Source organism: Camarhynchus parvulus, chromosome 12 (assembly GCF_901933205.1).
Source record: "Camarhynchus parvulus chromosome 12, STF_HiC, whole genome shotgun sequence".
NCBI classification, from domain to species: domain Eukaryota; kingdom Metazoa; phylum Chordata; class Aves; order Passeriformes; family Thraupidae; genus Camarhynchus; species Camarhynchus parvulus.
In genome coordinates, this window is record NC_044582.1 from 5,994,434 (window position 1) to 6,005,699 (window position 11,266).

The following is an 11,266-nucleotide window of genomic DNA, read 5'->3' on the forward strand; positions in this document are numbered from 1 at the left end:
CCCTTATGTGAGTTGGGTACACTTCACTGCCCTGGGCAATGGGACCCAGACACAAAAGTCTTCACATTCTGTCCCCCTGCTCTTTTGTGGGAAGGAGCTAGATAGAAGTGGTATGGGAAGAGATTTACCCAATCCCACAGTTGTGTCTCCCAGACCTCAACATGCAGTCATTTGATTCCTCTTGCTCCAGCACGATGCCTTGACCATCCTGTCATGTCCTGGGGTGCTGCTGCCTCTGGGGGAAACCCTTAGGAGATCAGTGATGAGCATGCTAGAGATCTGACTGAGGAGAGTCTCCTCCTCTCCCACTGTTCCTTGCAGGACAACATTCCAGACAGTGTGATCAAGGCCATCCAGCCCTACATTGACAATGATGAGTTCCAGCCAGCTGCCATTGCCAAGGTGTCCAAAGCCTGCACCTCCATCTGCCAGTGGGTGCGTGCCATGCACAAGTACCACTTTGTGGCCAAGGTCGTGGAGCCCAAGCGGGTAAGAAACTGTGACCCAGTTACCTTTGCTGTTCAGGAACACAGCACTGGCAGCTCCCTCCTGCAGAAGCTGCTGGGAATCACTACATTCTGCAGGTCAGGATGCAATGCCTTCATCATCCAGGGATTGGTTGACTGGGATATTGAGATATCAGTAGCTAGCACTTATCAGCAAGAGCTTTTATGGAAAACCAACTCTTGCTTCAAGATCTCCGGCTTTTGGGGGAAGAGCCTGACCACATTCCCACCGTTTCCTTGTGCATGTCCCCAGCAAGCCTTGCGGGAGGCAGAGGAGGACCTGCGTGCCACCCAGCTGGTCCTTGACGGAGCCAAGCAACGCCTGAAGGAGGTTGAAGATGGCATTGCTGCCCTGCAAGACAAGTACGAGACCTGCAAAGCCAATAAGGAGGAGTTGGAGAGGAAGTGTGAGCAGTGTCTGGAGAGATTGGCCCGTGCTGACGTGGTAAGGGACAGAACTAGCTTCTGCCTGCTTATGTGAGGCAACTCAATTCCAGATCAAGCAGCACAGTGGTGAAAACATCCGTGTGCCTGCAGCTCATGACAATCCTAGGCTGAAGCTACCTGGCCTGATCCCAGCAGCTCAACAGGACTGGAAAGCTAAGCTAGCCAGGCACTGATGTAAAAAGCTGCTGTCCTCCTGTGCACAGCTTCCTCAGTTAACAGCAGGTCTTTCAGAACATCTGAAAGCAGCCCAGTAATCCCAGGATTGAGTGCTTAAAGCCAAACAGAATTTAGAATATGTCAGGGGTCACCCCAACCTCTGGTCACCTGCAGAGAGCAGCAGGTCCAGGACACAAGGATAGACCTCAGAGCAACTCTCACATGTGCAACTTATCCCACAGCTCATCAACAGCTTGGCTGATGAGAAGGTGCGCTGGCAGGACACTGTGGAGAGCCTGGATGACAAAATCACCAACAGCTCTGGGGATGTGCTGGTTGCAGCTGGCTTTGTGGCCTACCTGGGCCCTTTCACAGTAAGTGTGCAGTGGTCAGGGAGAAAGGACACAAGGGTGCGAGATCCCTCCAGGATCTCTGTCCACTTGTGCAAGAGGCTGCACAGGGCCCATTTGAATGGGAACAGGAAGGTTTACATACTCACACAGACTAGCTGCAACTTAAAGAAAGGCTGAGATGGTGTTTCTCATGGCAGGGAGACTACCGTGCAGCACTGTCCAAGGAGTGGATGGAGGAGCTGGCCAACAATGACATTCCCCACAGCGAGGATGCAAGCCTCATCAACACCCTTGGAGACCCCGTGGAAATCCGCTCCTGGCAGGCAAGTTTCAAAAAAAAACCCAAACCAAACAATACTTGAGGAAGAAGGGGCCTGAGGTAACGGCCAAAACTGTCAGCTCAGCACTCACCAGGATCCCCTGGACCAAAGGACAGGCCCCCACACCAAGCAGCTGGATAATGGCCACACTGCAGAACTGGAATTGCTGCCAGGCCTGGGCAGCAGCAAAAAGGGGATCAGCCTTGCCCTGTAAGGCTTGTCCTTTTCCATTGCCAGGCCCAGAGCCAAGCTCTGGCCATAGCCTGCCCAAGCCTGACCCCACTGCACAGCCCCACCCCAGGGCTTGGCTGCTGGCAGCGGTACCTTCACCACCATGCCCTGTCCACCCTCTGGGAGCACTCAGGGGCCAGGGCAGCAAGGGCTTCTCTCTGGTAACCCATGTGCACTACCAGGTGTGCCAACAACTTTTTCTACCCTGCTAGATTGCTGGTTTACCCAACGATGCCCTGTCTGTGGAGAATGGGGTGATAACCCGATTCTCCCTGCGCTGGAATCACTACATAGACCCACAAGGACAAGCAAACAAGTGGATCAAGAATCTGGTAAGAGCTGTGGGGAGGAAAGCCAGATCTGCCAGGACAGGGGAAACAGCTTTCTGTCAGGAGCTGTGCAGAGCAACCTCAGGCTTTGGGCTCTAGAGCTGCAATGCCCCATGCTGTGCCAGCCCAACCCAACCAGCACCAGACAGTCTCCACATCCACATTCATCCCAGGTGGATTTCCCTTCCCAGGGAAAGCAGCACAGGGCAAAAAGAGCCCTCATATAAGCAAGCAAATCCTATTCCCACTCTGATGGGTGTCCACTAACATTCTGGGAGGCTTCACCTCACAAAACAACACCAGCATCTCCCATAATGGTTTTCAGTTTTCTAGCACAGAAGGATTAGGGTAGCTTTACCTGGCTGCTCAGTGCATTCCCTACTGCCAAAGTGCTGAAAACACTAACTAGCACCTCTTCTGCCCTTTTGAAGGATCAGGCAGGAAGCTGAGGCAGCTGCTCCTGCTTTGCTCCCTGAGAGCTTTTCCCACCCACCTGCTCTCACTTTGTAGGCTCTGCCCTTAATTAGCAGTGTGGGGCTCCAGAGGGATATGGCTCTGTGAAGGAGATGGTCCCTATTTCCCCCTTTTCTGCTGTGTCATTCAGCTCTCTCTAGTTCCTGATGGTGTGGGATAAGCTGGCCAAAATAGCTAAAGTCTAGCTGAGCAAGAAAAACTATTATTTCTGCTGCCCCAGAGAGCTAAATCAGGCCAATAAGAGGTGTACTGTGCATCAGAGCTGGATATGAAGGTGGCAGGACAGCACAGAAACCCTGCCCTCCCCTGCTGCCTTCCAGGAGAGAGAAAACAGCCTGGAGGTGGCCAAGCTGAGTGACCGGGACTTCCTCTCCACTCTGGAGAACACTATTAGCTTTGGGAAGCCCTTCCTGCTGGAGAACGTCGGCGAGGAGCTGGATCCAGTCCTTGAGCCTGTCCTGCTGAAAGAGGTCTGGTGTCTCCCCTTGGCAAGGGAGGCAGGGAGTGCCTGGCTGAGCTGTAAGGGCCCAGCTGGCCAGGGTGCCATGGGGTGGGGTGTGTTTGTAGGTCTCCGTGGGCAGGCAGAACTTGCATGGATGAGTGAGTCCCATGCCTTGGCCAGGGCTCCAACACCCTGACAGCCTCCTGCACACGCTGGTGCTCTGCCAGCAGGCATCTCTGCCTGGGAGGCAGGGCCATGAAACACAGCTGCTGTCTTCACATTTAGGGTCTAGTCTCACAGGGAATCTTGGAGCTCCTCTGTCCTGAGAGCCTTCTGACTCTCCTGACTGCAAAGCCTGGGGCAGAGCAGGATGCCTTCCCTCACAAGAGGGAGCCATCCCAGCCTTCCTGTGTTTGTCCTTCTCTGGTACAGACCTTCAAACAGCAAGGCAGCACCGTGCTGAAGCTGGGGGATACAGTGATCCCCTACCATGACGATTTCAAGATGTACATCACCACCAAGCTGCCCAACCCTCACTACAGCCCTGAGGTCTCCACAAAGCTCACCCTCATCAACTTCACCCTCTCACCCAGGTACCTGCTTTTACCCCATTAGTTGCCCATGCTGCTCAGCCTCATTTTGCAGTCCTCAGCCCCTCGGGCATGTTGCCCCCTCACCTGCCACCCTCACTTACATGGCTTTTGTTTTAGTGGCTTGGAGGACCAGCTGTTGGGAGAAGTGGTGGCTGCAGAGCGGCCTGACTTAGAAGAAGACAGAAACCAGCTAATTATTAGCAACGCCCAGATGCGTCAGGAGCTAAAGGTGATAGAAGACCAGATCCTCTATCGGCTCAGCACCTCTGAAGGAAACCCTGTAGATGACTTGGAGCTCATCAAAGTGTTGGAGGCATCCAAGCTGAAGGCAGGAGAGATCCAGGTCAGAAGTGAAAGGTGCTGTCCCCCCTGCAGCTGTGCATCCCCTGCCAGCACTCCACTAACCATGACTTGGCTTCTGTCCTCCAGGCCAAGGTGGCGGTGGCAGAGCAGACAGAGAAGGACATCAACATCACCCGCATGCAGTATGTGCCTGTGGCTGTCCGCTCGCAGATCCTCTACTTCTGTGTCTCAGACCTGTCCAACGTGGACCCCATGTACCAGTATTCCCTCGAGTGGTTCCTCAACATCTTCCTCCTGGGGATCCGTAACTCTGAGAAAGCAGGTGCCTGCCCAGAGCAGCCCTCTCCTCTCCTCTCCTCTCCTCTCCTCTCCTCTCCTCTCCTCTCCTCTCCTCTCCTCTCCTCTCCTCTCCTCTCCTCTCCTCTCCTCTCCTCTCCTCTCCTCTCCTCTCCCTCAGCCCACATCTGCACCCGGTCTGTGTGTGAGAGCAGCATCTGTCCTTCCCGTGCAGGGTGTGTGTGTGCCTCCGTGACCAGGAGCCCAGAGGTGACATGGAGGGCACCCTCCACATCCCCCATGGCACCTGCCATCCTTGTCTGGTCGTTGCCTTTTTTCCAGACGAGCTGACGGAGCGGGTGAAGAACATCAACAACTACATCACCTTCAGTCTGTACTGCAACGTGTGCCGCAGCCTCTTCGAGAAGCACAAGCTCATGTTTGCCTTCCTGGTCAGCGCCCGCATCCTGATGAATGAGGGCAAGATCGATATGGTGAGCAAGTCACCTCAGTCCTTGAGGGGATCCCATCAGGGCAGCTCAGGCACAGTCTGTTCAGCCCCTAGAACTGTGTGCTGGGTGGGAAAGGAGCCTTGTTCCCTGGGGTTAGCGACAGGCTTGGCAGCCTGCTGGACAAACATGGGGCCTCTGTCTTTATTCAGCTTTCCAACTGTTCTCTGTGTTACATGCAGAGCTGCCTGAATCCCCTGCAGCTTTTGCCAGTTTGCTGCCTGACTGCTGCAAAGGTTAATGAGTTCAGAGGGAGCAGGCAGGGGTTAGCAGGGAGTGGCAGCTGAGCAGTCACTGTGTTGATCTCACCAGACCCTCCAGCTCAGCTACTCCTTGACACACACACCTGGCAGGAGAGGAGCCAGAAGGATACTACAGGATTTTAATTGGATATGGCACCCTGTGCTGTGGGCTCAGGTGGGTAGGCTATTATCCATGACCAAATGCTACCCTGTTCCCAGGATGAGTGGCGGTACCTGCTGTCAGGAGGGGCCATAAAGGAAATGAAGGAAAACCCAGCTCCATCCTGGCTGAACGAGAGAGCATGGGGAGACATCCTGGCCTTGAGCAGCTTGAAGAATTTCTCTGGCTTTGACAATGATTTTGCAGGCAGCCTTGAAGGGTTCAGGACCATTTTTGACAGCCAGAGCCCTCACAGGCAAGTGTCCCCTGCTTTGTCAGCTTAGGTCTACTGCACATGACATCCCTGGGAGAGCAAGAGGAGCTGATACAGCCACAGTGCCACCTCTGCTCCCAGTGCAGTGCCATGCAAGGGAAAGGATGAGGCACTGCCTTGCCTCCTCAGGGGTGACCACTGCCCAAGGCAGAGCCTTATCCCAGTGCCTTATCCAGCAGTATTTGCTGCTTCCCCAGTGGAAGCAGTTCTGGCTTACCTGCTGATGCTTTCAGAGCTACAGACAATAACAACAGAAAACAACAACCTCAGCCAAGGGACTGGAAGGTCCTTGTCCCTTATGAAGCCCCAATGGCTGCTGCAGACAACTTGGATACTTCTCATGGAGTGTGGGATCTGGCACATCCCCCCAAAATGCACCTAATTGCTTTGCAGAGAGCCTTTGCCTGGGAAGTGGGAAGATGAGCTTGATGCCTTCCAGAAGCTGCTGGTGCTGCGGTGTCTGCGTGGAGACAAGGTCACCAACGCCATGCAGGACTTCGTGGTGCGGAACCTGGACCAGCGCTTCATCGAGCCACAGGTAACCAGCCAGGAGCAGGTGCTAGTGGGGACAGGAAGGGAGCAGGAGGCCTCAGGCTTGTGATAAATGGGCCACCAATTGCAGTGAGGTGGCCCTCTACAGCCACAGTGTTCCTCCCACAGCTGGGGAAATACCTGTGTCTCAGATGAGGGATAGCCTTTCTGATGCCCACCAGTTAAACCACACTAGGAGGGGGCAGATACTGCAGGTGTACAAGGGAGGAGTTTGAATGACAGATGGGAAAGTAGTGCATGGCCTGACCCTAATGCAGCCAGAGGAGAGCTGTAGGTGGTTCTCACTGATCATGTTCCTGGCCTTGGCACCCAAGAGGACACTGGAGCCTTGGAGGAGAGCTGGAGGCCAGGAAGGTTGAGGAGGTGCTGAGGTGTGTTCCACTACAGCCTCTCCACTCTAACCAACTTTCAATTGCAGACCACTGACCTCTCAGTCGTGTTTAAGGAGTCCACTGCCACCACCCCCCTGGTGTTCGTGCTGTCCCCAGGCACTGACCCCGCTGCCGACCTCTACAAGTTTGCTGAAGAAATGAAGTTCACACAAAAGCTCTCTGCCATTTCTCTGGGCCAAGGACAGGTAGGCTGTCAGTGTATACCTGGAACAGCAGTGTCCTGGCACTCGTATCAACCTCACCAAGCTCCACGTAGGTCAAACACTTGCAGCACTATGAAAATACCCTCATGCCCCAGGGCCCTTACTCACCAACCTTCTGCTTCCACCCCCTTGGGGTGGACGCTGAAGCAGCTTGCACTACAGTGCCTTCTAACTTCCCAAATCCATCTGCAGTCCTTCTATTCCCTCATAGACTTGTAAAAGCTGTAAAAAAATGTTGCTGTGCCATTAAACAGCAAAGATCCAGCTGAGCCATGGGGGCAAAGCCAGGCCATAGCTCTGGACAGAGGTCCTTCCAGCCAGCTCCAGGGAGCTGCCTCCCTGTCCTGCTCAGCAGAGCACAGCATGCCATGGGAAGGGTCTCTGAGCTCTCCCTTTGTGCCTCTGCAGGGCCCCCGTGCTGAAGCCATGTTGCACAGTGCCATGGAGCAGGGCAACTGGGTCTTCTTCCAGAACTGCCACCTGGCCCCCAGCTGGATGCCTTCACTGGAGAGACTCATCGAGGCCATTGACCCCAGCAAGGTGAGATGTTTTATAGCAGGCAGGAGGCTGGAGCCGGGAGGAGCCCAGCTCTAGTTCAAACCCATCCATAGGCTCCTTATAGAACCAGAGGGTCAGTGCACGAGCAGCTGCAGGGGCTGTGCCTGCACCCTCTGAGCACTTGCTGCCTTCTGGACCTCCAGGTGCATCCAGACTTTCGCCTGTGGCTCACCAGTCTACCAAGCACCCACTTCCCTGTGTCCATTCTCCAGAATGGCTCCAAGATGACCATCGAGCCCCCCCGGGGGGTCAAGGCCAACCTGCTCAAGTCCTACATTAGTTTTAGTGATGACTTCTTGAATTCTTGCTCCAAGGTAAGACACAGATTGTGCTTTGGCTTGCTGTCCCCATTCTCTGCCTGCTCCAATGTATCCTTTCCACCTGGAAAGCTCCTCTCCAGGCACAGATCCTCCTCCCCATTAGAGAATCCATGTGCTAAAGGAGGTGTTTCTCATAAACTCACATCTGTGAAGAGCCACTTAGTAGTTTATTTTGAGAAACAGAAGCAACAGTATTTTGGAGGCCTGGCATAAGGACTTGCAGCTCTCTTTAAGCAAGGAGTGAGCCATGGCCTTCCCCAGCACAGCACCAGTGACAGAGGTTTCCCCCTCTCCAAGCTCCAGCTGGCACTCCTGAACTGGCACATTTGCTCTGCCAGGTCCCAGCAGGACCCAACTCCCTCCAAGGATGTCTCCTCCCAAGCTGAGCAACTCTCCCTGTTTCCCACAGGTCACAGAGTTTAAATCCTTGTTGCTGTCACTTTGCTTCTTCCATGGGAACATGCTGGAGAGGAGAAAGTTTGGGCCTCTGGGGTTCAATATCCCCTATGAGTTCACAGACGGAGACCTCCGCATCTGCATCAGTCAGCTGCAAATGTTCTTGAATGAATATGCAGAAATTCCCTACAAGGTGAGAGCTGCCCCTCCTGCAAGGGAACAGGTTCAAGATGCAGACATGGATCAGAACCATGGATCAGGACCATGGTGGGGTCTCTTGCAGGTTCTGAAATACACAGCTGGGGAGATCAACTACGGTGGCCGCGTGACCGACGACTGGGACCGGCGCTGCATCATGAGCATTTTGGAAGATTTCTACAAACCTGAGGTTTTAAGTCCTGACTTTGCCTATTCAGAATCAGGTGTCTACAAGCAGATCAGTACCTCTTCTGACCTCAATGTAAGTACTCAAGTCACAAATTGCAGCTCATAGATCCAGGGGGATTGTCACAGTGCAAAGGGGATCTCTCCTCTCTGAAACCCACTGCATTTTCAGGTCCCTGGGGGAATATAAGTTTGTAAGAACCTAGGTATTTTCAGCTGGTGTTGGTCTCAGAGTCTTTGTGGATTCCTCTCCAGGGCTACCTCCAATATGTCAAGGGCCTGCCTCTCAATGACAGCCCGGAGCTCTTTGGTTTACATGACAATGCTGACATCACCTTCGCTCAGAACGAGACCTTTGCACTGCTGGGGGCCCTTTCACAGCTGCAGCCCAAGACCATCTCACTGGGAGGCCGCAGCAGGGAAGAGGTGGGTGCCCCAGTCCTGACAGTGCTCTGGCAGCCAGTGCCCAGTGTGGGCAGTGAGCACAAGCACCAGCTCTGAGCAGGTGCCGCCCTGCCTGCTGGGTGCCAGCGATGGCACTGCTGTGCCAGCATTAGCTCTCCCCCTTCTCAGCAGCCATGGGGCTGGATTAGAAGGATGCTGCCACTTGCTGTTTTCCTTCCAGATTGTGGAGGAGGTCTCCAAGGACATCCTGGCAAAGCTGCCTGACACCATGAATGTGCAGGAAGTGATTGAGAAATACCCACTGCTCTATGAAGAATCCATGAACACAGTGCTGGTGCAGGAGGTGATCAGGTAAAACTCCTGTGGGATCACATCCTAGGGAACAGCAGAGATGTGCAGGCCCCTGCTGCCACCCACCTTTGGGGAACCTCAGTACTGAGCACAACAGTGGGGTTGGCAGTCACACTAACAACTGTGTTGTCCCAGCCAGGACCTTTGGCTGATTCTGTCTCCATCTGTAACAGTCAGCAGTTTAGGGCTGGGGGAGCAACTGTGAGACCCTGTTGAAGAGGACTGGGGCTGGGAGTTACATGGAGGAAGTTCACTTGTGTATAAAGATCCACACCCCCTCTGGGCAGGCAGTGGGTGATAAACCACTGCACAGAGTCACTCTGCTCCCTCTGCCCTTTCTCTGTAGGTACAACAAGCTCCTGGAGGAGGTTGCCTTAAGTCTGAAGGATTTGCTGAAAGCTCTTAAGGGCCTGGTTGTGATGTCTTCTCGGCTGGAGCTGATGGCCAGCAGTTTGTACAACAACACCGTTCCTGAAATATGGAATGCCAAGGTATGTGCCCCAGCCAGCCCAGCTGCCTGCCAGAGCTCACCCAAACCAGAGGAATGGATTATCAGCTGCTGCTGGACTGGGCTGTCTCCCATGGAGCTGGCTCTTGCTCCCCTGGCGCGGAGGTGTCTCCTGCCTAGTGCAGCTCCCAGTTGTTCCCAGCCCCTGGGCTCTGTGCAGCTCTCAGAGGCACAAGGTCTAGGCTGTCCTTGACTGCATTCAGCACCTCCCTCTGTGGTGCCCCACAGGCCTATCCGTCCCTGAAGCCATTGGCATCATGGGTGAACGACTTGGTGCAGCGGATTGAATTCCTGCAGAACTGGATCAGCCATGGGATCCCCTCTGTGTTCTGGATCAGTGGATTCTTCTTCCCCCAAGCCTTCCTCACTGGGACACTGCAGAACTTTGCCAGGAAGTCTGTCATCTCCATCGACACCATCTCATTTAGCTTCCAGGTCAGTAAATCAGGTGGAGAGTCTGAATTTATTTGGAATCTCCTGCTAGAAAGCCACAAGGGCCCTGACCTGCCCAAGAGGTGAAGCCACCAGGCTACCCAGCTGCCTATGGCTCCATCATCCTCTTTGTGCTTGGATACACCCACCCACCCACATTGTCAGACACCTCCCCAAGGCTGGCAGAGGCTTCCAGACCCGCTCACACGCCCCTGTCCCAGGCTGCCCCTCTGAGAGCTGTGGCACGCTCTCTTTTAGCAGCGCTGGCTTAACTAAGAGCTGCTTAAGAGGCTTGTTGGGGCTGAGCTGCCAGGGACACGCCTTGAGCCAGGGCCTGGCGGCCCCTCCCCGTGGCAGGTCATGAAGGAGTCGGTGAAGGAGCTGACGCAGCAGCCCAAATTTGGCTGCTACATCCACGGCTTGTTCCTGGAGGGCGCCCGCTGGGACGCGGCCGCGGGTAAGCTGGCGGAGTCCCGCCCCAAGGAGCTGTACACGGACATGGCTGTCATCTGGCTGCTGCCTGTCGCCAACCGCAAGCCTCCAGAATCCGGCTCCTACCTGTGCCCCATCTATAAGACTCTCACTCGCGCAGGTAGGTGCCCCAAAGGCAGACGTGCAGAAGCAGGGGAGCTGCAGGAGCAGCTAGGAGGGGCAGTAGGGAGCTCCTCCTGCCACACGTGGGCATAGAGAAGGCAGTGCTGGCAGTGGCCAGCCAGGGAGAAAAGGTTTCTCCTGCTGTGGTTGAGATGGAGCAGCCGGACATGCTGGCTCTGCAGCAGTGCCCATGGCCAGGCTGTGCTCAAGGCCACAAGCCTGAATTCCCCCAGCCCTGCTCAGCCAGTCACCGGGCTTAGGGTGGGGACAAGGGCTCCTGGATGGGGTCAGTGTGCAGCAGCACCACCCTCTCACCCTTGCTTCCCCCATTACAGGCACGTTGTCAACAACGGGCCACTCCACCAACTACGTGATTGCTGTGGAGATCCCTACGGACAAGCCAGAGAAGCACTGGATCAAACGGGGCACGGCCTTGATCTGTGCCCTGGACTTTTAGCCAGAAAATGCAGTGAGCCAGCCCAGGAACCCACTGCAGCTGAGGGCCTGAGGTGGGCTGCTGCCCTCTTCTCCTCCTGCCCTCCTTCTGCTGAGGTGA

General features: G+C 54.9%; 1 protein-coding gene across 1 annotated transcript in view; it reads left to right on the forward strand.

The window, feature by feature from the left end:
- Nucleotides 1-11,185, forward strand: part of DNAH1 (dynein axonemal heavy chain 1) — a 67,630-nt gene extending 56,445 nt beyond the window's left edge. The window contains exons 56-78 of the mRNA XM_030956580.1: nt 322-489; nt 760-951; nt 1,352-1,483; nt 1,660-1,785; nt 2,226-2,345; nt 3,137-3,286; nt 3,691-3,851; nt 3,969-4,194; nt 4,281-4,476; nt 4,773-4,924; nt 5,401-5,601; nt 6,013-6,153; nt 6,586-6,744; nt 7,171-7,302; nt 7,464-7,634; nt 8,050-8,229; nt 8,320-8,496; nt 8,676-8,846; nt 9,046-9,176; nt 9,523-9,667; nt 9,913-10,119; nt 10,474-10,708; nt 11,046-11,185. Coding sequence (XP_030812440.1) covers nt 322-489; nt 760-951; nt 1,352-1,483; nt 1,660-1,785; nt 2,226-2,345; nt 3,137-3,286; nt 3,691-3,851; nt 3,969-4,194; nt 4,281-4,476; nt 4,773-4,924; nt 5,401-5,601; nt 6,013-6,153; nt 6,586-6,744; nt 7,171-7,302; nt 7,464-7,634; nt 8,050-8,229; nt 8,320-8,496; nt 8,676-8,846; nt 9,046-9,176; nt 9,523-9,667; nt 9,913-10,119; nt 10,474-10,708; nt 11,046-11,167 — 3,795 coding nt within the window. The 3' untranslated portion in view covers nt 11,168-11,185. The remainder of the gene's footprint in view (nt 1-321; nt 490-759; nt 952-1,351; nt 1,484-1,659; nt 1,786-2,225; nt 2,346-3,136; nt 3,287-3,690; nt 3,852-3,968; nt 4,195-4,280; nt 4,477-4,772; nt 4,925-5,400; nt 5,602-6,012; nt 6,154-6,585; nt 6,745-7,170; nt 7,303-7,463; nt 7,635-8,049; nt 8,230-8,319; nt 8,497-8,675; nt 8,847-9,045; nt 9,177-9,522; nt 9,668-9,912; nt 10,120-10,473; nt 10,709-11,045) is intronic.
- The last annotated feature ends 81 nt before the right edge of the window (nt 11,186-11,266 follow it).